This window comes from Anser brachyrhynchus (assembly GCF_964034855.1).
Source record: "Anser brachyrhynchus genome assembly, chromosome: 15".
NCBI classification, from domain to species: Eukaryota; Metazoa; Chordata; class Aves; order Anseriformes; family Anatidae; genus Anser; species Anser brachyrhynchus.
The window spans coordinates 8,239,996-8,267,086 of NC_137733.1; the positions used below are offsets into that span (position 1 = coordinate 8,239,996).

At 38.3% G+C, this 27,091-nt stretch overlaps 1 protein-coding gene across 5 annotated transcripts; it reads right to left on the reverse strand.

Annotated features, from left to right (window-relative positions):
• Positions 1–915: 915 nt before the first annotated feature.
• Positions 916–26,514, reverse strand: MARF1 (meiosis regulator and mRNA stability factor 1). Of its 5 annotated transcripts, none has more exons than XM_080557289.1 (27): positions 26,365–26,514; positions 24,881–25,088; positions 23,234–23,380; positions 21,541–21,715; positions 20,180–20,406; positions 19,137–19,254; positions 18,257–18,429; positions 17,054–17,488; positions 16,405–16,571; positions 16,148–16,309; positions 15,286–15,475; positions 14,368–14,546; positions 13,323–13,415; positions 12,778–13,014; positions 12,161–12,280; positions 11,638–11,813; positions 11,207–11,427; positions 10,345–10,487; positions 8,642–8,775; positions 7,916–8,118; positions 7,259–7,486; positions 6,346–6,576; positions 6,036–6,248; positions 5,226–5,286; positions 4,993–5,133; positions 3,861–4,031; positions 916–3,346 (listed from the first exon to the last, which is right to left on the reverse strand). In XM_080557289.1, the coding sequence occupies exons 2-27, from the start codon at positions 25,025–25,027 to the stop codon at positions 3,114–3,116; spliced, it is 4,725 nt and encodes a 1,574-aa protein (XP_080413415.1). In that variant the 5' UTR covers positions 25,028–25,088; positions 26,365–26,514; the 3' UTR covers positions 916–3,113. The 5 variants fall into 5 exon arrangements, with proteins under 5 accessions (XP_080413415.1, XP_080413413.1, XP_080413412.1 ...); XM_080557287.1 differs by having other exon boundaries at positions 13,323–13,403; positions 22,715–23,380; XM_080557286.1 differs by having other exon boundaries at positions 22,715–23,380.
• Between the last annotated feature and the right edge of the window lie 577 nt (positions 26,515–27,091).

Here is a 27,091-nt window from a genome sequence, read left to right on the forward strand (position 1 = left end):
AAAGAGTAAAGTTGGAGCACTGACTGTCCGATTTGTTTCCTATGCTTTAGAAAGCTTTTACCAATTGCCTGCCCCTCATTTTAGGAAGGGGTATCTATTACACTAATTATGCAATGCTGAATTAGTTTTTAATGTAACTACTTAAACGCTTTGGACTGACCAAGTATTCTGCAGGGTCAAGCAACCATTTACGTGAGGTTGCCCTGACATTTTTTCTTGCAGCCTGCTCCCTTTGACAGTTCCATTAAAGAGAATGCAGTAAGACCACTGAATAAAAAAATCAGGAGTAAGCTCATCCAGCTCTTTACTTTTGCACGTAAACCTGAGATGACATAACAGAACAGTTTACTTGCAGTATTTTAATTAAGATTCTGAAGTAAAGTTCAAAGCTCTCTAGTGAAGTTGCAGAGTAGCTTCTGTGCCAGACTCGTAGCACCTGGATATTTACTATCTTCAAGCTTAAAAAACAAGGCTAGTTTACCCCAAGAGTGACTGGTTAGCTTTATTGCACAGCAGGACTTTATATGACATTAATCATATATTTTAACTTTTCAAAGTGAGATTAAAACTCAAGAGAACCTTACTTCTACCTGTTCCATTTATACTTTTCTCCATTTTTCTCTCTAGAGCAGTTAGTAATTCTTACTGCTCTTTGTACAACAGCTTCATGGCTTGTTTTTAGAAGCAAACTGCTGAGTGCATCTGTTAATAGTAAAATTGCAGAAGTCAAAAAAACCCACATTCTCCAGAGTAGCAGGTTATGGATTAATGGAATTTTCATCTTCATTAAGCCCCAAAATTTAGCTATCTGCTCTGTCTGGATAATTCAACTTCGTGTGAGTGACACAGCAAGCTAAGGATTCTAGAACAGTTTTTTTTTTTAACCTACATTTCTTCAGAAAAAGACAAGGGTTATGCTTGCTTGAAAATTTTATTGACACAACTGTTTGGTCCCAACACACAAAACAGCACTTGAGCCACAAAAGAAAGTGTCCAAACAAAGTAGACAGCTAAGAAAAGAATTTCTTCTCCCTCCCACTCCAAGAAAAAGATAGTGCATAAACTGAGGGCTTCAGTGACATTTTTTTTAAACAGACATGAATCTGAAATAGTACATTAATTGTTAAATTAAAGAATTTCATGGTTGTAATGCTTTTAAATCTGTAAGTCACATCATTCATTTAACCCTTTGGATAAAAAAATATATTGCAATTCAAATAGCTATTTTGTTACACTATAAACACAACTTCTCAAAAGTATTATTCTATTACTTTCAAACAGCAATTTCATCAGAATCACACATGAATCCAGAAAAGGTATGCTGACCTCCATAAATGGTATAACCACATGCACTTTGACAAATACCATATTTTCCTCTAAAGCATCAAAAACTGGTTTTCTTCAGTACTCTAGATGACTTGCAGCTGCACCTTATGAAAATAGAACTCCCGATTTGCCTTTTCGCCAATGCGCGCTCTTCTGAAACAAAGATCTAAGTGATCAGTGTTAACTTATCAAAGGTAAGGTGAAAGCAGATGTTCTTGCATTTAACTCAAACTTATTAAAAGCATTCCAAGAAAGCTTATTCTAAATCACAGGATGTCTGTAGAGGCTTACTAAGGACTCAGATACTGTGCCATAATGCTCAGAAAAACTTCCAAGTGTTTCTCTGCATTCACAATGGCTATATGTTTACTACAGGTAAAGTCTAAATTTAAAAGATTTCATAACAAAATCTGACTAGTAAAATTCTGTCTATAGCCATTATTCAGTGGCATTTCCTGTTGCTGGCTGAGAAATTAGAGCCCATGTTCCATCTCTTGCATATTACAATAGAATCCACCTAAAAAAATCCAGTTGGCCAGTGGAAAACCTCTGGTATAGGTTCTTTCAGTACAACAAGCAACTTATTTGCTGCCTGGCAAATACAACCCATTGTAAATGCCATGGTTACCCAGAAAGGGTATAAAGTCTCATACACTGGACGCTTCTGCTAACTAGAGTTGAGGTCATCCACTGACTTAACTTCTCTTCCAAGGCTGGCCCTTTCAAAAGCCAACACAAGACACCACAATTTGAAAAAAAAGCTTCCAACACTAGGAGTAAGTTTTAGAATAAAAACAGACACAGCTAAAACACAGCACATCAAAGAATAAGCTTCCCATTTACCAAAGATGCTTAAAAATAGAAAACAAGGTTAAGCAGAACAACCTTAGCATTTCCACATGTAGTTAGAACTTCCCTTACAGGTGGAAATAGCATCGACACCTTCCATCACAAAACATTTTAATAAGACCTGCTCCATTATCTGTCATTTATGCATTACATGCATATTTTAGAAATATCAGAATCTTCCTAACTTCATTTCTAGACACAATAAAATGAGTGTGTCTCTATCTCAAACTCATAACACCAAGACAGTCTTTTCCTTAACCAAATCCACGCCAGACTGGAACTAAACATAAAAGGGAAGCTTAAAACATCAATGTCCTAGAAAGCTCCTAAATGGAACTGAAAGGTACAGAAAATATTTAAAACGAGTTTTACAGAAATCCACATAATCTTCTACAGATGTCTTTACACAAAGAATTTACAATGCAGCTACAAGTCATCTGAAAGGGCAGAGAACAAGTTTCTCCTCTGGAGTACAATCAACTCCCTCACTCTTGTCACTTCAGGTCAGCACGTTAAAACTTCTTAACAGGCTTTTGAAAGACAGATCATGCATTTTATTAATACTGTCTGAAACAATACCAGTAAGCAACAGCCTATAGAGTATAATATGCTACATGTATGATTACACCACCAATGAGGCTTAAGGAAAATAAAATCTGTTCCATTTTAGTTGAATTTATATTTTGCTTTTACTGAACACATCTATGAAAAACTGTAAAATTTAAGAATAATTTAATGAACGCTGGATTTTTTCAAAATAATAGAAAAAATTCTGCTCTGCTAATAGCTGTGTTCAGTGTAAAAGGAACAAAATATTCACAGAACACATTTAAATACAAATTAATTCTAGGCCTTTCATTAAAATACATAAGGGCTAGCAAATAGCTTTATTTTGTGCAGAGTCCATAGGTATTTGTCTTTCACACTAAAAGAAACAGTTAAAGCTTGGTTACAGGTGCAAGTGAAAAGTTTGCTGCCAATTTCACCTTGTTTTTGTGTTGCTTTTTGGCTGGGCTGTCCATTGCTTCCTTGTTTAGTTGGGTTTCAGAGGACTGACAGGGAGGCACTGAAGTATTCTCTATGGTGTTAGATACCACAGAACCAGAGGTCAATTTTTCTTGAGCTGTGGTAACAATTCTTCGTTTTTCTTCTTCTGTTAAAATCATCATCTCTAAAATAAGCAAGACAACTCTATTAATGCTCTGTTCTTGAAAAATAATACTTCTCTGGTAATAAAAAAATAAAGTGTTTAAAAGCTTGTCAGTCTGATTTGAAGCCAAGAGATGTGTCACATTCACCTCTGCAGCTGACTTGATGTTTGCTTTTAGGTCTTTTTCTATTATATTATTTAGAAGGTTCAATTTAATTCTCATAAATTAAGCCTGTCAGTGCTTAAAAAGCACAATGAAATTACTCTGGTGAAAAGACTGCTACAGGTTGACAAAATGCCATTTTAATGGTGGAGGGATAAGGTACCTATAAAATTCACCTGAGAGCCACTGTAGGGTACTTATTGTCAGTACTCAGACATCTGATAGAAGCCACCTGCATTTCCAACACATCCTATTGGGCAATACACAGTTTTTTCTTTTTAAATGGAACTTTCTAAACAACTGTTTGTTTGATGTTCTGTTTGAGATCATGAGGCATCATCACTACATTAGACAAAACAGGCAAACTCTTACCAGAGAGAGGTACAGGACGTTCCTCAAACTGAATTAGGTCAGCAGACTCAAGAACCACTGGATCAGGTCTCAGTTGCGGGGATGGTAAGCAGGAAGGAACTGGCTCGCACAGGAGGTCAACAGGAGACGTATTGGTGAGGCAAAGAAGTTCTTGCTCAGTTTGATTAGAAACTACAAAAGTAAGAGAACATCTTTCAAAGCATCTGTAAGCTACAAAGGTGTCATTATTTTAGCACTGTTAAATGCAAAGCCTTCAGATGTGATTCTGAGGATTTACAAGCTATGCCATATACCAGCCTCAGTTCCTTTGCTGGGATGAAAAGCATCTGATCAAACTAATTACAATACAGCAGACAAAGCAAAACTCTGTTGAACTTGGTGCTTGCCCGAGCAGGTATACCCCTAGAGTAAAATCTGTTATTTGCCAAACTTAACTAATAGACAGAGAGATGAGGAACAGTCTTTTAACAGAGAAGAGCCACTTCCCAGACAACTCCCCTGCAGATGTACTGACATTGTATCAGTTATTTACATGCCAACTAACACTTAGATGTGAAAATTAAGTTTCAAAATAAAGTAACATGCCCTTACTAAATGGACTACCTAGACTTCTTAGGTAATACCTCAAGAATCATTTCTCAAGTTCTTTGAACTAGAGGCAGTAAAAGAATTGGAGACCACAGCAAGACATGAACTATAAGCTCAACATTTCCCAGTTATTTTTATTTGCAGACAAACCTATGCAAATAGGACTGTCATTATTTGCCAATGCATAAGCACAAAGATAAGCCAAGAAAGAGCACTATGCCCTATTGGAAGGTAGGAGAAAGCCCTGCCAGAAGCTACTACTGACCATCTTTTCTCATTAGCCTTATCAATACACGCTTAAGTTTCCACTAAAATCCAGGAGAAAGTATTGCAGTGACTATACACACAGCTGAGAACAGACACCCTTGTTGAAAGGACACATGCCTAACTACACACTGAGATGACCAAAGAATCAGCTTTCAAACCTGAAAACGTTTCTACAGAAGTTAAATCTAACTCACACAGCTTTCCCCATGCTGCTTTGCTTACTCTGCTTATTTCCCCAGAGGTAATAAATTTCTTATACAAATCAACTTAGCATTACCATTGCTAGGTGTTCCTAGACTTAATTCCATTGATGAAGTGGATCCTGTGGTCTCCATAATATGTCCATTATGGTCAGCAAGTTGATTTCCATGATCATCCACATGATCAGCAGGGGGAAAACTAGGTGAGCTAAAACGAGCTACAAAAAGGCAAGTTCATTTGCTAAAGTGACCTCTTAAAAAGAAAGAAAAATGGAAACTATGATACTGGTTCAAAATTGAAATTGCTTACTTTTCATATCATTTTTCAGTACCACAATTCTCTTATGGCCATGTCCTTTGATCCAGACCACCTATAGAGAAAAATGCAGAATTAAACAGCAGTACATGCTAGCCTCAAAGCCTAAAGCAGTTTACTCAGTGCCTTCATTCAGTCTTGCACTGAAGTTATTTTTAAGTCAACTGAACCATATTGTTAATTTGTACTACACTGCCTAAGTAAAAGCAGTGTCTCAAAACTGATGCCAAACAAAGGGAACCCATAGGGCTAGCAAGTGTACTAAATATTAACTAAAGTATGTTTAAATATGAAATTCTAAATTTCCACTTTGTTACTCTCCACAAACATAACTCTACTCAGAAGAGAACAGCCATGAACTGGGTCACAAAGTTATCCTAAAGCACTTAAATGCATGTGGATGACAAGATGGCATAGCAAAGTGCCACTGTGATGCTTCTGACAAGGTGCCACAGCTCCTTACTCCAGGAAGTCTACCCTAAGCAGAATTGAACTTGAATACTGTAGTTCTTTACAGTGACAACAAAAATCAATTATCTCACTTGATAAATATGTCAGGAAAGCAAGAAAGTTTGTGGCCTTACCAGGAACGGTTCTTAAGCAAAGTTTGCCCAAAACATTTGAAAAAAATTCTCATTACAAAGGCCCAATTTCTCAGAAGCTATTAAAATACAGCTGGTACAAGCCTCCTCAGAAAATATAATCATATAAATAATTCAAACCAAATGTCAGAAACTTCAGTTGTGTAACTACTTTAGTTCATTCAGAAGTCTCAATGTGATTGTGCAAAACAATTCTTCACACCTGTGGAATTGCTCCCAAGAGCTCTTCTAAATTATTGCATCCATATGCTTTAGGTTGCAGCACTTCTCCTGTGTATTTGCTATATGCTAGTGGGAACTCATGAAGAAAAATCTGCTGATAATGGTAGGTGTGAAGTAAGGACCTCACATTCTTTGCAAACATATACAGATTTGTAAGTTTCACATATTCTTCTGTGGCACCGTTGGTAAAAACCTATTAGGAAAAGAAAAGAATTAGAATGCAAGCTTATGTATCATCTAGTTATGATGTCTCTTTCAAAGTATGAAACACCAGAAAAGAACTTTCATACCTCAACCAAATAAGGCAGACTCTTCAAGAGCTCGGTTAAGGTCATAAAACCATATTCACATGGATTAAGAGAAGTACTATGGATTGTTTCATAATGTTGTTTAAGCTGTTCAACTGAGAGAAAGGATGTTCCATCCCAAGACATCAATAAGACTAGTAATTGGGCAGTCAGAGTCCGCAGAGATTTTCTGTTTATCAGCTGAATTTGCTTGCCAGCCTCTGTGTCAACAACCTACAAAAATGAATTTGGAACGTAGTTAGGGAACAAGGAAGAGATTGATCTATAAATAAAGTGTGTAGCTGGGGTTTCAGCACAGCTGTATCTTGTGTTACATACCAGCATCTGATACTACCCCAGTCAAAAGCCTAAAAGATGAAGCTTACAACATAAATTACAACAAAATATTTACTTGAAATACAGCAGTATTGTCTATGCAGTAGACAATTTCATTCTTTGTTTCAAGACAGTTGGATGTGACTAAACTCCAGCCTGAACATCAGCTGCTGAAGTAACAGCATGGGGGAAACTAAAAGAATACATCCGTACCTATGTAGGAGTAGCCCTTCTTTTCTACTGGCTTACAAGATCCTTAGACATTTCCATTCAGAGTCAAAGCCTCAAATCAGATTTAAAAAATCAACAATATAAAACATCACAGGAGAGTGAGACCTACTACAGCTAACAGGAAATGACTACTTTTAACACAGTCAGAAGCTGGGAAGAAAGCTACGCTATTGTTAAAAAAGCATTCTAATACAATGCTTTACTTGTTATTTATTAAATGTGGATGAGTTTTCCTAGAAAAAGTTAAAAATCAAAATTTTACATTATTAAACACACAGCGATAATTTGAGATAGGAAATCCTCAACACATTACATACCTTTTCGGTGGATAAATTACAAAGAGCATTACCTTTACAACATGACAAAGTTTTTGCATTAAAGCTGGAACTGAGCTAACATCATAGTCATGAAGACGCAGCGTATATCCAAATGTTTTACTGTACTCTGTCAGTAAATCAGTCATCATGAGGCAGTTGTCTTTCTGAGACCGCAGCAGTTTAACAAACTGGGCAGCAACTGCTTTGACTTGCTCCACCTCTGTGAGCGTGAGTATTTTCTCTTCTCCACATTCCAATACCTACAAAACCAAAATTACACTTGGTTAATGTGAGTTACCTAGTTGGAGGGAAAAAAATTAATCTGCAACTAAAATTCAGTGCTTGCAAGCAATCATTAGGTATACAGCAGGGCTACCTCACAAGATTTTTACATAGCAAGCAAAAAACAGTTTCTGAAGTGACAAAGTAGACAATAAAAATAGCCTGCTTTCTTTAACCAAGGTTAACACAACTTAAATGAAATTTAGCTCTGATTTTGATGCACTGAATTTTGTAAATGTAATCCAATTCGAACATGTTAAACTAGCCTGAACATGCTATAAGGCTTCGACAGTTTACTAACATGGCTATATCAAAGTTTTAAATACAGTTAGCTAACATAACTTTAGAGTGAGTTCTAAACGGTTTACTTTTAAACTCTTCCTAAACAAACAGATTTTAGGACTTACTTGTAACACATCTGGTATTGCTTCAAAGAGTTCAAGTAGTTTGGTAAAACCGTAGTAAGCAAGTTTGCACTGACGACCAAAATGGTGGTGGTAAGATGGAATGAATTTATTGAAGGGCATTCGAAAGTGGGGTTGGTGGCGTAGTAAGTCTACCACCTCTTTAGAAAATTGTTTGGTTCTTTCAATTTCTTCTTGCGTGCGTTCTAAAGTTAAAAAAAGAAAGCTATAGCTATGTACCAACAGAACTATTTTGACATGCAACAGAACATAAGGAAATAGTGATTTTTAGATTGCTCACATTACACCACTTTCTTCTAATATTGAAGACCTGTCTTAAAGTAAGACAGGTATAGTCCAAAATAAGCATGTGATCAGTACTTCACACCATCTTTAATAGTCAAATATTGAAGTATGTGTTGTGTAGAAATAACCTGCTCTCTAATCGTACCACAGAAAGCTTAGTACATGCAGTAGTAGCAGCATGATTTTGTGTTTTGCCACCTGCTTTCCTGTCTGTTCCATTATAAAATTATTCCTAAGGTAACAAACCCTGTATTTGTTATAACTTCATAAATACTTTACAGTTAAAGGTGGTTATAGAGGTAGAAAGAACTATCATCAACAAAATATAACCCACATCACTTCTACATGTTTTACACAGCCTGGTTTTTAAAATATTCAAAGAACAATTTCTTCAACAGTAAAAGAAAAGGTACTCAGACATACCTCTTTTGGGAATACAAATCACCATTTCATTATCTTGCTGTGACAAACAGATGGTTGTATCAGGAATTTCTGATATTATATCAGCCAGTTCACAAACTCCGTACTCGGTAACATCCCAATCCTTGGAGAAACACCTGCAAGTTTTACAAAATTGTATATTTTATAAGATTATATAATACAAATGTCAAAGTTTTGAGTTAACATAGAATGCTATTAGGGTAAGCCTCAGATTCTAACAAGATAGGCATAATTTTCATATTATCAATGTTAGCATATGAAACAAAGGAAAAAGTATTCTTAAACCAAATTATCTATTCTAACCAGAAAAGTAAGGGTTACACTAATGACTCACACGCCACTGCAAGAAAGCCACACCAGCCACTAGACACCTCACTAGTAGTGGCAAGTGACAATAGAAAACCTGAACTTGAATAGTATTACTTTAGTAAGAGACTGAAAAACATGTTACACGCCCCCCCCATGCTGCCATGCTTTCAACCGTTTGTATTTGCACAATAAAGATGCATACTCTTCTTAAACAAGTTAAGGACTTGAGAGAAGGTACAGACCTATTGCAGACCTATCCTGAAAACAGGATATTAAGGTTCACAATATTATGCAGAATAGTAAAAGGTATTTTGCTCCCCTTACTCCTTTCCCTCCAGAATGATGAGTATTTCTCAGATGCAGGAACGTTTCACATTCTTATTCAAGGAATTGCCAAAGCTAACCAACTATAAGGGAGATGCACATTTAGTAGATTAATAAACAACCAGTAATGTATTTTTGCCAATAGCAGAAATAAAGGTGTGGATTTCCACAAAGGAGGCATTGGCACATGTAGTGCCAAATCATATTTTCACAAGTAGACCACATGTAGCACTAAGATACAATTGGTGACAGGATGATGGGGAATGGGCTAAAGCTGTGCCAGGAGAGGTTTAGGTTGGATATTAGGAAAAACTTCTTTACTGAAAGGGTTGTTAGGCATTGGAATGGGCTGCCCAGGGAAGTGGTTGAGTTACCATCCCTGGAGGTCTTTAAAAGACGTTTAGATGTTGAGCTTAGTGATATGGTTTAGTGGCGGACTTGTTAGTGTTAGGTCAGAGGTTGGACTGGGTGACCTTGGAGGTCTCTTCCAACCTAGACGATTCTTTGATTCTGTTTCCTCAAAGCATGTGAGGTACTACTTTCCATCTTCATGGTAAGGAAAACATGTTTTAAAAAGAACCACGGAATTATGGTACTTGACCAGAATAACTCCTGGTAATAGCAAAATAGTTATTATTCATCCTCATTATTATGTCATTGTTAAATTTAACTAAAATTAAGAACTTTATTGACATTCAGTCTATTTTATGTTCCCCTCTAAAAAAAAGCTTAACACTTTTCCCATAACAGTTCATATTGTAAACATGCTACAAGCTGCTTAAATATATTAGTCAGCTTCAAATAGGACTAAAGACATAACCTATTTTCTGCTTCAAGAAACTTACATGAGCCTAGTACAAAAGTAAAGCAGTACAGCCTGACAGAAGTTTTAATTTTCATTAGAAGTTGGAAATTGCAGATCATGGAATACAGTTGACACAAGTTTTGTACTAAGATGAGAAGTGCTGACCCCCCTTGCACTAGGTTTAAAAGCCACAGGTGGATAGACATGCCCTGCACAGCTCTTCCTGTTTCATCAGAAGTTAACTTACCAGTGATAAGCCTGTAAGAATTCCCTTACAATAACTTGCTTGCTGGCCTGGGATTTCAGAAGCTTCAATAAGTCCTGAGTAAAGCGTTTCACTTGAGCTCTGTGCGTTAGAGTTAATAAGCGTTTGGAACCCATGCCAAGAATCTGAAAGAAAATTATTTGATCACTCATCGTTAGCATCCTCAGCTAATTATTTTTACAAGTTGGTTAGAAGCCAGTTCTAGTATAGGTACACTAGAGATAGAGGATATAGACAACTGTTCACAGAGACAGCCTTGTAAAGCCATATACTTCCGGTAATAAGGCATATGCAATCAAGAAATACTTCCTCCAGGAGTACTACTGCAATTGTTGCATATGATTGTATTGGTTATTTTAAACCTCTACAACAACTAGCATTCAAAGCAGTAAGCTAATGTGACCATAGTATCTTTTTTGTAAGATAAGGCCATGCAATCTGTTATTTCACAGAACAATCCTTCAAGTCACAAGCTACACAGACTAACTTACTGGTATTCAGATGTTTACTGTGTTTCTTTTACCTAAAATCATTTACCCAAGCACTGATGATAGGCTAAAAAATCCTTCAAACTTGCCACTGGAGGCATAGATTAAATAAAGTGTTTATTTCCAAAGAAGTTACTTTGGGAAGGTGGGGTAAATTAACAAGAGAGAACTAACAACTCAAGACAAGGAGGAAGTAACTTAATTGAACCTTGGACTGTAATATCTCTTTTGAGGTCAACAAGGTAATTCCACGGCATCTATTATATAATACCAACCAGCAACAGGCTCATAATTCAGATAGTTCAAGATACAAATACAGTTCTCTAAAGTAAAAGGAACAGTGCCAGATAACTCACTTGCAGTACATGAGGTACTGCTTCTAGCAGCTCCATTAACTTGGAATACCCGTAGTCAGACACACGGCATTGTTTTGCAAAGTGATGATGGTATGTTGGGATGAATTTACTGACAGGTATGATGCAGGACGGTTGGCTTTTAAGTAGATCTATAACTTCTCTACTGAACTGAATAAGTTGTGGATTACCTACAGGGCTCTTAGAACGCAGAAGCCAAGGATCTACAAAAAAATAAATGGTGTTATTGAACCTTGCAGTAGCATTCTTCCACTAATCACTGCATATTATTTGTGACAAAGGTTAAAGCACAAGAGAAAAAAATGTTAGTTTTCCTTTATTAAGTTTACCAATTATACAAGACACTTTCCGGTATTCTTTTTGAAACATTTCCACAGAAACATATTAGTTCAGAAAAAAGATTAAATATTTACCTGTGGTAGGAGGTGGTGGTTTGTTATGTATCCATTTAATAACTTTAATGCCATTTTGGGCAGTGGCAATATTAACTCCAGGAACACAGGTGATCAGATGTTCTAAAGGTACACCACCCTGGCCTTCTGGCACCACTTGAAGATCATTGAACTCTGACATATAACAATCAGGAAAACTTTGGAAGAAAGAAAGAAATTTCTATCATACACTAAAATACTGCTATAACAATGATCCTCAAACAATTATTTTGAGCCTGTTCCTGAACAAGAGGCTTTAATAGCTTCCTAAGAGACTACAGAAGTCTTAATAAAATGTACATTTTAAATAAAAGCATCTTTTTATGCTCAGCAAGATGTAAAAGCAGTAATTTGATACAGTTATTTGACAGAAGCATGTATGAGGAGTGGAATTTTTAATACAGCAGGTAGTTTACAACTTTATGGCTGTTGTAACATTCTGAAAACTTAAGATTTCAGCCTTTACGCTAAAAGGCTAAAAAGCTTTACGCTTAAACTACTTTACCTTAGTAAAGGCACAGTGCCCTCATGGGTCTGTAGAAGACTGTGAACTTGAGGAGCAAATGTCTTCAGAGACAAAATCACAAAAGGAATTCTGTAAGAATCTGGATCAAATTCATGCTCACTGTAACAACAAGAGGTTGAAGTTAATACACTTGTTCTACACTCATTTTAAGCATATGACTCCTGTGCTCATACACACCCATAATAAACATATTATGATACAGACACTAGCTGACCAGGCCACTGTATATAGTCACAAGCATTTTCCACCTTTTATTCATCAAAATGGGGTCTAAAGCAAGTTTTCAGAAGATAAACATTATTTAGAAGACCACGCTTTTATTATCATTAGATTAAGATGTGTAGCAAATGGGTAGCAGTACAGCAACACTTATCAGCCAGTTACCAGTGAACACCTAATAACAACAGTACTAGCATACCCTGGCTGTTGTTGAGTAAGAAGAAAAATGTAATATGTGGCTTCAGGAAAGCTTCAACCCAGTAAGAACAATTTACTAAAGATGCTATGTGAACATTCCCTAACTTTAACCCACTTATTAGTGTTAACTGCTGTTCAAATACTTTATAATATTTTGTAATATTTTATGCACAGCTTACATAAAGTCTTTATTCAGGCAATGCTGCTTACAAACAGGCTCGTGATATTCCAGCTCTTCAAATATTATAGGACTACAGTTTGCTGATGAACCATCATGTGACTGTGAAGATCCCAATGGGCTCTGACGGGCTTGACTGCTGGGCAAAAGACACACCAGCCGCCCACCTCCTTGGTCACGGATTGCCACAGTATCTGTTAGTTTGTACAAGTCTGATACAATTAACTTGTGCCCAAATCTAAAAGAAAAAAGTAAAAAAATATCAATCTTAATTTTATATTTATAACAGAGGAATATTGGAGAAACTATGCTACGCAAACGGTTCAAGGCAACCACAAATCTGTTCACCTAAACAGAAGAAAAAAATCAGTAAAATACAACCATATCCCCTTAACCAAAGGCCAATATTTCAGTCAGTGGTTCTGGACAGAGATACTGCAACATCTAACAGCAAAGCACAGCACCTGTTAGTTTCTATAATGCACTGTAAGCAAACAAAACTGAATTCTTCTTAGAGGCACTAAACAAGAAGAACTGAGAACTTACTTCTTCTCATAGATTTCTGTGAACTTGAATACAGGCAGACAACAAGCAGGTGCATCCTGCAGAATGGAGATGGCTTCTGAGCTAGAAGAGAAGCTTTGTAATGTTAGCACAAAATTAATCTGTTAGTATTAGAAATAGCTATGTATTCCCTGGACCAGTTTGCGACATGTTTATAGATCATGAAATGCATCTCTAAATATGACAACAGAACTAACTACTCCCTTTTGTCCCAGCACTATGGAAGTTGATGCTTCAGATCAGTGGAGTGGCAAGTAGTAATATATTCCTGCTAACTCACATAGGTAACATCTTTGGAGAAATTCCATCTTTTGTAGGTAGTAAGTTTTTCAGCATCTGTAAGTTGTAACATTAAAACTATAGCACTAGAAGTTACCAGTTACCTGGTCATTACATTAAAAAAAATTTGAACTGCCATAAACAAAAATGCAAGAATGAAATGAAGTTGTAAGTTATGCAGTAGCAAGAGAATTGATGAATACACTATATACCAACACTATTTTCAAATGGAGCTTTGAAACAAGATGAAGATTTTTTTCTAATGCTTTCTTTCAGTAAGGAAGAAAGAAATAAAACATCTGTATTCCCACTAGCATTAGCACTCTAGTTCTTCTACCACTTTCCTTACAGGAAACTGAGATAAAGAGAGCAAAAGCATTTGAACTGTGTGTCCTCTCTTTAAGGAGAGGATTTGTTGGCATTTTCTTGGAGAAAAAAATACAAGATGCAAAGTAGAATCTTAACTGCTAAACGTACATTATTGAAGTACATCAGTATTACAAAAGCGGTGATGGAAGTCCAACACAAGGACACCATTAAACAGAGATCTAACCTCTTTAAGGGCAACTTTAATGTAAGCAATGCAAAAATGCTGAACTGAAAACTGTCAGCCTAGTTGCATTTAACACAATTATCAGGAAAACAAAGTACAAGTCTGTCTAATCATCTATCATTCCTTTACTCAGTATTTTAAATTATCTCTCAACTACTAAATACATGTTATAGCAGTTAAGACAGTATTTATTACCTTAGGAGAGAGAGCGATTTATTAGTAGCTCCTGTTGCTAATGAGACCTGGATCCTTTTACTACCAATTTTGTATCGGTGAAGACTGTTGACAGCACTGATTGCTTCTTGCAGATTTTCCATCTGAACTGTAGCCTTCAACTGGTAGTCTGTATGAGGACTAAGCTCGACACTTTTTACCTGAAAGTCAGAGCCACACAACCTTATGCATTTACCACAAAATATTAACCCAAATCAAGCTGACAGAAGAGTAGTCGTCTTACTGTGTCCAACAGCAGAACATAAGGCAAAAGAGAACTGAGTATGATGAGCCATAGCCAACAGGACAATGCAAACAATGATCCAGTGTAACAAGCTGTGGACAAGGCAAGGCCACAGTACTCAGCTATCTCCTTCCCATGCAGAAGATGCCAAAAGAATGTTATCTACAGATCACACAGCATCACTACAAGAGTGATCTCCCCCAGTATAATTACTTTTTTTAAAAACAACTGATTCTCACTCTCCCTGGTTTTGATCACTTAAGATACAAAAACAAACTCAGTTTTTACTTGTTTTTTAATCTGACATTAAGAATTCAGCCTTACAGCTTAAAAAGATTATGTAGCCAAAGTGTGTATCTCTTCCCTCCATGCAGAGTGAACCACTTACAAATATGTGATATATAACAAACTTCAAACTACCAGATCTACAGAGACCACGTGCAAGTTAGAAAGCTAGTGCAAGTGATGTTCTGAGTTTTGTTCCCCCCCCCCCCCCCCCCCCCCGGGAAAAACTTTGCTACAAGGTAGTATTGTGTAATAGTTACATTTGGATAGCTTTCTATTCCTACTCAAAGCTAGACCACAAACATACCCATAAAGACACAGACAAGAAGTATTTAAAAAGACAGATTTAGTGAAGGGATTTTACCCTTTACCTTGCCATGTCTTGAGAAAGTTTCTTGTAAAGTTTGCTGCAGCTCTTTTCTGGACAATCTGTAATCTATATTGCTGATCTGAATGTCTGCACCATTTGCAAAAGGATCAGGGCATTCTGTACCACTGGTATGATTTAATACATTAAACGTGAGTGGAGATGATCTATTTGAAAGGTTTGGAGACATACTCCTGGGTAAAACAAAAAACATTTATGAACTAAAGTAGTTATTGCACAGTTCTGATATGTTGAAATCCATTAAAACAGACAGATCAAGTACACAAATACAGAACTTTGAAGGCATTTTCCTGCTATATGTATGCATGCAAAACAAGTTTCACACAAGCAAAACACCAGAGCAAGACAAGCATGTCCTTTGAGAAGGCTGATGAATAATATGAATGACTTTCTAAGTCACCCAATTTAACGTATGTGACACCAGGTCTTCCCCTACTATCTTACTAACACATAAGTTAAACTCATTCAAGTTATTTTAATAGTTGACAGATGCCAGATATTTAAGCCTCTAAGAGAATTTGAAGGGTTTGGAAAAATTCCTACAAGGAACAAAGACACTGAAATTAAGAGTAAGATGTCTAATACCTCTGATTTTTCAGAAGTATGAGTCAAAGTCTACATGAAACAACTGCCACACAGTAAGTTTCTGATAAAAGTTCATCTTATGTTTCTATCCACCCTGTCAGCTATTATGCAACACTATCACAACTTTTCACATGCCCATGAATTGGTAACGTCTACTGTATGCAACTCCACATGAAAATATCAAGAATCAAAACAGATACTGTAAAGGCCTAGCACTGGCCAGTCTTGCTCCACCTCCCAAATAAGACCCAGACACTTACCGAGATGACCAGCAACTCTGAGACATGAGCAAAGGACTGAGTTGTCTTGAGGCTGTCAACTTACTGAAAGCAGAGGGATAGCTGACCTGAAATACAGTTTCATCTTTATCTTTTTTATCTACAGGGGAATTGGTAATACTCCTGGAAGCAGAGATCTCTTTTCTATTTAGAACAACACAAAAAAGAAAACACATTATGTTGCAGAATTCATATAAAAGAAGTGCAGTTAACATTAACATCTAAGTTCTTAAACATACTTATGACTACTTTTACAAGACGATTCTCCCGTTCCAGTTTTTTTTGTTGCCAGAGACACAGGAATCACTGCATTAGAGTTATTCTGAGACGGAATTGGTTCTCTTACATGTTCTTGCTGGTTTTCAGTATTTCTACTGATAGTCTTTGATTCAAGCCGACATAGCTCCTATACAAAACAGGAGAAAGGTCAGCAAAAAAGCACTGGGCATTCCTTAAAGACATTTCTTATGACAGAAAGTCAAAGTTTTCTTCAGTTAGATTTTCATTGGCACTACAGAACCAGGAATATTTGATTTTCTGTGACAGAAAGAAGTAAATGGTCAATGATTTTTAGTAGTATTTTTGCTACACTGCGTAGATCTACTAATTCAACACCAATTAAAAAGCTATAACTGACCTAGGATCCAAGACTCTGTAAGCACCAACAATATTTCCAAACTGAGTAAAAAGTGGTGGTGAGAGAGCAAAAACACTTTCAAACTCACCACATGCTTTCCGAGAAGATGAGTATACAACTCACTCATGAATACACTACACATTACAGTTACACATTAACTAGGACAACCATTTAAAAATACAGCTCTAGCAAGCAATCTTCAGAACATGACTAACAGCAAGGCTACAAAACAATGCAGAACACAACAATACCTGCAAACTCTTAACATTTGTGGGTTTGATAATTGATCCATGAATCTGTACCCCTCTCCCAGCAATGCCTTTGGTACCAGAAGCCTGATCACTTGCATCTTTGTTGAAGAGACACAGCTTTGTGTTCTTGTTAACTTTTTTGGGAGACTTCACCTTCTCAGTTCCAACAAAGCTGGAGGTTTTTGTTTCATTAAGTTCTTTGTTTTTGGGAGTAAAAGACACTATGATCCTGTTGCCAAAAACATCTTCATTTTCCATTCGCTTCCGAGCCCGTTCAGCACTGTCTTGATTTAAAAAACGGAGAATTGCACTGCTTCCGGAAATGCTCAGCACCTTCCCTCCACAGTTGTCTGACAAGCGCCGGAGTCTATTACTGACACTTTTACTGTCTCTGTTTGTTGGCAGATTGTAAACATACAACAACGTATGGCACGCCTGTTAAAGGGAATAAGATTTTAGTTTTATATCAGAACACCTATGTGCTGTTCAAAACAATATTTTTATGTTGATTCTGGTGACAAGCTCCCCCCTGCAGAAAAGTCTTCTCTTTACAATGTTCAATTTACTGGGAAAACTAATGCCAAGGTTGGCTCTGAAACTTCCATCTCCAAAATAAGTTAAAGAACGAAGAGACTACACACACTTTGATCAATGGATCATTATCAATATTCTCCAGATAAGAGCCTCACTGTTTGTAACCCAAGAATTCTATATCACACAGGTGCATGTGAACACACAGTTAAGGAAGTTCTTCCAAAGAAAGAAAAGGCTCAGTGCTGTGTAAAGACAACACAGCAAATCCAGAGAGAACCATCCAGAGAAAAAACACAGTAGGCTGTTGCTTAAAACCAGCTTCTTTGCCAGGAGAGCATCACAAAACTGTCTTAATGCACAGCTAAGTTCTTATCCTACTTTCTGCCAGTGAAAGAAACTCATGTAATATACATTACCTCATAAAATATTTAGTGAATGTGACTTTGCTGTTGTACTTTTTTTAGTAAACTACTTGGTTCTTTATTTCATTCTTTCAGTTTCAATGCAGAAAGCACACATACACACAGCAGTAACTAGAATATAGACAATGGCCAAATTTGTAGTGGACATTATGTCCCACCATAAAATAGCACTGCTTTCCTCCAAAATTAGAGAGAGAGGGCTTTGACACTTGGGAACGTTCAGTGAATTAAGAATTTGAAACCTTACCGGCATTTTCAGTGGTAACCTTGGGGGCAAATCTGAAATAAATTCTTCAAAACAAATAAGTTCATGAGCATGATGTAAGAGTGCTTCTGAGGCTTGGTTTTTATGTACCAAGATTATCCGAAAACCATGTCGATGTCTCAGGTCACTGAGTTCCAAAGCAAAATTTACATCCGCTGAAGTAAAAAAGAATGAACACATGGGGAAAAAGTAGAAATCATAAATTAAACAAGCAACGCTCCAGAGCTCACTTGTCAGGTTTTATTTATTACTGAAAGTTTCCAATGAAATAGCACTAACAGCAACAAGACTTCAACAGATTTAAATCAGTAGTTACCATTCGGTCTCAGAGAGGGTCTTCGTTTAAACAGCAACTTGGAGCAATCTGCAAGGCATTTGACCACTACTGTATACTTTTGTAACAACATTTAGTTTAACAGGGATTACAGCTTTCGGGAGAAACCCAAGGCAACACACAACAATTTAGTAGTTGAGTGCCTTACATGTTTACCTGTATAGTATGCTGCTACAAGAATAAAAACAATACATTTGTCTCAAAACTCATTCCTGAAAGATATCCATAAGGAACACTAAGTTATTTTATTAAGGTTCCTACTGAAGCTGTCCAACAGACAGTATTTATAAGCATACCTAGTAACACTTAACAAGCCAACAGATTGCAATGATTTAACTAAAAGGTCTCATCTTTCCGTGCCTACTTTTCTCTCGCTGCCAACAAAATTATGAATTCTTAATTGAACAGGTCAGTTAAAGCTGATTCTAAACATAACCCTTGGAAAGCAAAATCCAGAAGTATTTACATGCATAAGTAATACTGCAGAGAAGAACACAGTTCTGTACCACAGAAGGACCAAACACTTACTTGACACAAGAACCACAGTGGCAGGTGCTGTGTGTGTGTCAGCAAACCTCCTAAGACTCTGTCTGAGTTTGTCATCAGCAGCATTCTTTGCTGTAGCATTGATGTGTGCAACAGTCACCTATAGAAATGTAAAGAGATTCTACAGAACTGTTCAAACATACTAGCTTAAATGTTGTTCAAAAGTAACAGATACAAGCTTTCCCTTGCAATTTCTATTCAGACAATACAATGCACACATGCATGAAGTACAGTATGTGAATACCAAACCACTCTAGAGAGCAACGAACTTGACTGCTAGTTGCTCAGTGTCTTAGGGATGACAGCATTCTGTGTAGAGATCACGATTCCCATGTTTTGCATTCTTTAAGAGTATATGCCACTACTATGAAAACATTCTACAAGCCATCATTTGAAATAGAGAGGTGACAAACATAGCAAGAACTGTCATCACTTCATTTTACCTCATGTAAGCAGGTAATTACAAACAACAGGCTGACAGTTTCTTATAGCATCAGACTAACACTACCCAATAACAAAGAATTTGCTAGCATATCTACAAGTTCAGGAGCAGGAAGGGAAATTCTGTGTAGGAACCTGCACACAAAGAAGTCAAAGATACCAAGAAAAGGTATTGATGGAAAAAACAAGCTGTTGCAGGTGTCACAATACCACCAATTTGCAAGAACACACTAGTGAGCAAAATATTCACTAACAAAAGTTAAAGCATTATGTTCTAAGTTAATGCCATAATCGCTTATTGAAGGATACTACTAGAAGCATCTGCTTATTACTGAAAGAAATCAAAATCATCTGAGAGCTAAGCTAAAAGGGTAATCTACATATAACAGAATGCAGTTTCAGTTTTAAGTAGCATACCAAGAAAGTTTAGCATTAAAAAGCACCTACGAGTTAATTATAAGACCTAATTATAAGACTATGCATTTACAAAAAGTCAAAATAAAAGCTTTAATAAACAGAAGTCACAATCTGTATCAGAGTACACATCCTCAAGCAAGCACACTAGGTTAAAGCTGTTTTCATACCTGGCAGTTGTTCAGCTCCTGAATAACTTCTTTATTTTCTTTGCTTATGTCACACACACAAATGAATTCTGCCTCTCTGTGACCTTTAAAAAACTTTTCCCGAATTCTCTGTACAACCGCTACAGCCGAACGGCCAGTGGGAACTGAACAGTTTTCAATGTCCCAGAAGACTCCAATGGGGGGCAAGTTTTCCAGAACTTGTCCTGCTACTGCAACTTCTGGAGACCCTGTACAGGTGTAACAGCTCATTTTAATCCCCAAATACCCGAAGTGTTCAACTTTGCACACTATGAACTTTGAACATATGATAAAAATTAGAAGTTTCATGTTTTACAGAACAGCATGCCTGGGACTGCAAATTCATTATATAATCGTGCATTTTTCCAGTTTCCCCTCAAAGGAGAAACCTTTTACCTCAAATCAATCTTAAACATGAATTCAGTCACTGTTAAGTTAGAATAAAGATGCAACTGCAACTTTACTTTAAACTCTCAAATAACTAAGTAACATATTTAGAAAAGGTATCTCATCCTGAGGTGGCATGTGCAATGAAGACTCAGTGCCGTATCAATAAAAAATTAAACATGAAAGCTGTTCAAGTGTACAGTGTGCATTAGATAAAGAATCTAAACAAAACCAGCTGAGATGACTAGTACTGTGTCACTGACTACAGAAAAATTAAGGTAGTATGCAACAGAGGTGTCCTACAGAAATGGACACAGAGGATAAACTTTTGCTATTACATGCTAGAAACTGCAAATAAAGTTTCTGCAAATAAAGTTTGTGGTGTTTCAGCACTCTGCATATCTATATTGTTATGAATCAACATTATACACACTATCCCCACAGAACAGCCAGAAAAGAAATCTGATGAATGACCATCCTCACAGGTCAAAAAAAAGCCAGGAAATAAAATTAGCTGAGAACATCAAATTCAGCACAGCAGATAACTACCATGGTTGTTTGGGTATATGTTGACCAGTTATTCTACTGCATCTGAATTAAGATCAGACACTAGAGTAAGAAAATCCTTTTTAAAGCATGGCTCAAGATAACATCATGCATCAGAACAAAATAAATTCCAATTTCTTAGAACTCCTTTTTCTAGTTCTTAGTATTGTAAAAATACAATAGCCAAAATCAAAACACTAAGCAAACCATGCAGTATATTAACTAAGCAGTGAAAACAGGTGAATCTAAGTTACAATGTCGCAAAACAGATATAAGGTGTAATTTACTGTTTAGCCTTCTAGGACTTCATAGAAGTTTCCAGAGAACAGTGCAATTTAAGAGAACTCGATATGCAACAGTACTTAAGGAGGACATCCACTAAGTTCAAGTTTCTAACAAACGTGGTTTACCATATTTCTGTGGTGATGTGCCAAGGCTGCTTGCCAGTAGCAAACTCCTCTCAGTTCCTGTTCCTTTGGTTCCACAGCCATTACATATTGGGATAGAAACAGGTGCTGTCTGTGTACTTGGAGGAGGAATATTTGGCCAGATTTTAGCAGCATCAACTAGGCTGTTTCTGTTTGGCTGTTGGGACAATTTTTCAAAATACACGTTCATTTAGTATACAATATGAACACCTATTATCCCAGGCTAGAAACACTGAATTTCTCATCTGCAATGAATGCAAGTTCAAATGTACTCTAGAAAGTTAATTAACAGCTGTACTGCTCTATAAAATATTCTTCTAGATCTGAGTCTTTCCTAGCATACTAGCTCTATATTCTCAAACGCAAAGAAGGATCCTTATTTAACTGTGCACATGAAGATATGCCATCTTCAAAAAAGTCCTGACATATATTGAAAACACCTACCATGTGAAATCAGCACATTTAAGAGTACAAGGCTGAATTCTCACCCTCCCACCAAAAATAATATTTATGCTTCAAAACATACTGACTTCATCACTTAGTTTACTGAAAACATTTCTGTATTGGAAACTCATGTTTGGAAGCCTAAGAAATGCATCTTGCAAAGCTCTGTATATTATTTCATTTGAATTTCCTATTAAAATTCAAGTTCTAAGGAGTACCAAACTAGTACTGGAGTACAAATTACGAGTTGGGAAGATAAAACTAAGATTAAACCAAAACAAGAATATCTTTGTAGCTTCAGACATTTCACCTGAGTTTCAAATGGACCTTTACTGATCAGTACACAAGTGCACATATTAAACATTACCTAGCCTAGATTTTTTTTACCTAGATTTTTGAATCACTGCTACAGAACTTTTTATTTGGAGCTGTCAAGGAGAGAACTGTCTTTAAAATCCAGTCAAAATTCTGTTTGAGTACATTAAAGATCCACTGTAAGCTACACACTGATAGTCTCGCCTTGCTGTTAAGCTGAACACTGCCTCAGAAGAGAGTGCCTCTGAGGGATCTGCTACATTTGGACTACCCGTCCCCACCTAGGCAAATGCAGACTGCAACCAACAGAAGCTGGTGTTTTGCTCAAGTAACACTTACTCCTTCAACATTTACCATATAGCACGCTTAACGAGCAAGAAACACAATGCATACAAACCTGATTCAAGCAGTCATTGCAGTAGTGAGAGCCCTTTAAACAAACTGAAGGTGCCACGTTTAGGTGCAAAGGGTTGGCGCACACACGTGATGTTAGCTCCGACTGTGCAATATGCTCGTCCAAGTGGCCTGTAGCCCCACTTGTGAATTCAGAACAAGAAAAGTAGCCCGAAGATGTGCAGCTCTGAAGGGCTGGGAACTGATGCAGTTTGTGCATGTTACCATGACAGGACTGGAAATGGAGTTTTCCACAACAGGGCAGATGTTGACAGGAGGATACATTGTTTTCTATGCACATGCCAGGGAACTCGCTGGCAATGCCTGCCAAATTGCTTCTAGCTGGAGGGTTCTTCAGTGAAGATGCAGGCTGGAAAGCAAATCCTGACCCTACTTGACAGGTAATCGTCCCAGTGCTTTTTGAGTCTAATATCGTGCCAGGGTGAATGACATTACCACCACCACCACCACAATGCATTTGTGGAGTACAAGGAGAGTCAGAGCCATGAGCACAGCAGCTTACTTTCGGGCCAGGTGAAAGCTGTATCTGCTGTTGCTGAAGAGGATGGACATCAGGAAGCGGTACTGCTGGAAACAGCTTAGAGCCAGCATTATGAGATGAAGCATCCTTCAATTCTACAGCAGCTTTCTTGTTCTCCATGTAACCTTTCTGGAAAATGAAGGTTATGTTACATTCAGAAACATTAATAAGCCAACAATTTCACACTATCATATGTATATTTTTAAAAATACAATTTTGACAATACCATTTTGAAAAGTGTTATCTCTGCCTCACTGGCTGAGCATGAAAAACTGGCATGTTTCCTTTAATACATGCCAGCCTGAGATATACCGGTACTAATGGGTTTCAGAAGCAACAAACCAATTAAAGTCTGTAAAAACAGAATTTGAAAAGGAGAAAAGTGTTAGGCTAAGTCTAAGAGATTCCCTCCAACTGCAAAGCAAAAAAAAAGAGCAAACCCTAATGGGTGAAATATAAAATAAGAAAAAGCCAGTGGGGAGATACATAAGTAAACATCTTTTGCTTTGAATAAAGACTTCAGAACAGTACTAAAGATTTGAAAGTAATACATTGAAAGATTAAGACTTAGAAAATTAGAAATGATTTAAAAAAGGTAAGCTAGAAAGACAGAAGACTAAATTCTCACAATGACTATATAAGCGCTTTTGCCTACCCCAAGATACCAAGAGGTACAGACAGAAAAGCAGCAGTGACAACCAAGCAGCAAGGTTATGAGAAGCACCAGAACACCGAGGTCAGCATAGCAAACCTGCACACAGCTCTGTTCCAAAGCTTCAGACCAGTACTTCACTTTCCAAATTGAACTTAATGCATTGCCCACTACACAGCAATGAATAATTGATTACCCAAGTTCAAAACCATTACTCTTTACCTGACGCCTTATCTTATACAAGAAAGAGAGACAGCCAAAAACCCATCTGAAACTGCCATATACACTGAGCTCCAGAATTTACAGCAGCTCCCCTCCTAACTCCCTAGGCACGAAAAGACCAACCCAGGGTATATGCTCACAGCTTCCTCCATATCTTTTAACCAAAAGTAACATTAAACACACATGAATGAAAGCTAATTAACTGTTGGAGCTTGCTTGCTCAAGCATGTCACTGTGTTCACTATTTCTTAGTACTCTACATCTTTACTATACACAATCATACATAGCTACAGAACTGAAACATTTAAACAAAACAAACAAGGAATAATTGGGCCTTTGTTAAGCGCATATCTACCATTACAGTAATACATACCCAATTCAGAAAACAATTTATCTCCAAACTAAATTGAGAAAACCTGGAAGCATGGAGAGTAGCTTCTTACTCTTCAGCAATAGCTTCAGAGAGCTTTCAAAAAGCTGCCCTACACACTTTCTAAACCAATCAGTTGAATTACTCCAGACACACAGGTACAGAGCAGAGCCTGGCAAGCAAAACAGCATTCATACTTTCACCAGTAGTGATGAGAGAACTCTGAACACAACTACAGACCTTAAATTCCCAGGCAGACTTTGTACTTTGCACAGTAAGTGCTGTCTCCTCCCTCTCCCCTCAGCCAACAATAGCACTGCCATTAGGTATACTGCTCTGTATCCAGGTACCAGCTAGACTTTCGGCAAAGCAAACAATTACCTACCGTTTTCTCACTGCAAGGCAAAGTCTTCTCGGCAGCAGAAAAGCAATTAGAAAGTTTCCAGAGCCATGGTTTAACATCATTCTCTTGTCGCTGAAGCCATCCAAAAGACTTATTGCACAGGTTCTCCGTCCTGTTTCCTTCCATCATACAGCCACACAAAATGGTTCAACATTCTTTCATCCCCCCTTCCTTTCATTCTTTCCACCTGCTAAAGAAAAAAAGCATGCTTTAAAATAATTTTAAGGTAAAAAAGACAAAACCATGGTGGCCTTACAAATTCCACTACTACTAGATCACTAATCCTACATTATTTATGTTAAATTTAATTATGCATGGGACACAGCTTTGACTGGCTACATCAGCCTTCCTGTTTACTACAGAAATACTCCTTGTGCTCTGCAGTACAGCTAAGGCAGTCTGAAAAGACGGCTGTTTGGGCCCATGGCATTACCTATGGAGTCCCAGAAAGGCATTACTGCTGACCTGAAATCATCCCTAGAAACCTTCATTGCACTCTCCTAGAAAGAGGAGCTGGGGTGAGTTTTCAAGAACAGCTGATCAGTGAATACAAAATAGGCGTAACTGAACCCAGCTGTAGAAATTGGAGTGCATATTTATTGTTTTTCCATGGGTTTACAAAACTACCTACACCTATATTAAGCACACAACATTTAGTATTTAAACGGCTTTAAAAATCATTAAAATTATTTCCAAACACTTCTTGTAATTCTCAAGCTGTTCCATGGCACATCACATCAATTTCCCTTTATGGAACCACAAAGAACTAAAACCCTTTGTTCAAGGCCCAGCCACGCTCCACCAGAAAAATCAGGATTAGCAATGAAGCCTTCTCACCTTCCAGCTACGTGCTGCATTGATTAAACTACACTCGTGCAGTTCTTTGCATTTACTCTTAAACACAACAACCGGGGAATACATTCCATAATATTAAAGCCACCTCTATGACCAAATTTGCCTCTAACATTGTTTTTAAGCAGAAAAACAAGTTTGACATTTTTATAAAGTAGATGTGTTTATTCACACAAACTGTAAGTTATGCTTCATGTTATTTTATACAACGTTATGTTGTATAAAATACTAAGCCAAAAGACTTCACAAGCCTAGAGGGGGCTACTTTCAAAAACATCTTGTGACATTCAGTAGATCCGTTCTGTTTACAAAATAAAGTGACAACAAGAAACCAAAACCACCCCAAAACCCAGGAGTTACGTCAGCTTGCCGTGCCCACCCCCGGCCCGAAGGCCCCGCGGGCAAACGGCCGCCGTCCCCTCAGCACCCCCACGCCGTTCGGCGGCCCCACAGGGAGCGGGGGCGGCTGCCGTCCGCCAGGGCCCCGGCCCCGTCCCCGTCCCCACCGGGCCGCGTCGTTCCGCCGAGGCCTCCCCACCGCCACGGGCAGCCCCCAGCGAACGGGAGCGGCGGGGCCGTTCCTCCCGGCCCCCTTTTCCCCCGCCCGGCCTCACCTGAGCCGCCCCCGGCCCTCACATGGCGCTGCCGCCCGCCCGCCCCTTTGTTGGCCGCCCCCCTCCCCGCCGCCGCCGAGCGCCGGAAAGCAGCGCCCTGCCGCACAGCGCCACTGTCGTAACGCACCGCTCCCCCCTCCCCTCCCGCCGGGCCGCGCTGGGCCGGGGCGGGCTTTAAATGGGGCGGGGCGGGCCCCAGGGGCTGCCTCAGGGCAAGGGCGGCCCCTCACAGAAACCTAGTCATTAGGGTTGGAAAAGACCTGCGAGATCATGTGGTCCAACCACCCCCCTGCCACCAATGTCACCCACTGAACCACGTCCCTCAGCAGCGTGTCCAGCCTTTCCTTGAACACCCCCAAGGACGGTGACTCCCCCACCTCCCTGGGCAACCTGTCCCAGTGCCTGTCTGCGCTTTCTGAGAAGAAATGTCTCCTCATTTCCAACCTGAACCTCCCCTGGCACAACTTGAGGCCGTTCCCTCTAGTCCTATCACTGATTCACTGTGAGAAGAGGCCGACCCCAGCTCCCCACACCTTCCTTTCAGGTAGCTGTAGAGAGCAATAAGGTCTCCCCTCAGCCTCCTCTTCTCCAGACCAAACACCCCCAGCTCCCTCAGCCGCTCCTCACAGGACTTGTGTTCCAGGCCCTTCACCAGCTTCGTGGACCTTCTCTGGACATGCTCCAGAGCCTCGATGTCCTTCTTGTAGTGAGGGGCCCTCAGCCCCGG

Excerpts from the sequence above, each read along its gene's own strand:
- MARF1 (XM_080557286.1), bottom strand. The coding sequence starts at position 25,027 with ATGATGGAAGGAAACAGGACGGAGAACCTGTGCAATAAGTCTTTTGGA. Across the intron at positions 14,547-15,285 it reads CTTTCTCAAGACATGGCAAG|GTAAAAAGTGTCGAGCTTAG; the intron begins GTAAAGGGTAAA and ends TCTGACTTTCAG. Across the intron at positions 6,249-6,345 it reads GTCTGCCTTATTTGGTTGAG|GTTTTTACCAACGGTGCCAC; the intron begins GTATGAAAGTTC and ends TTTTCCTAATAG.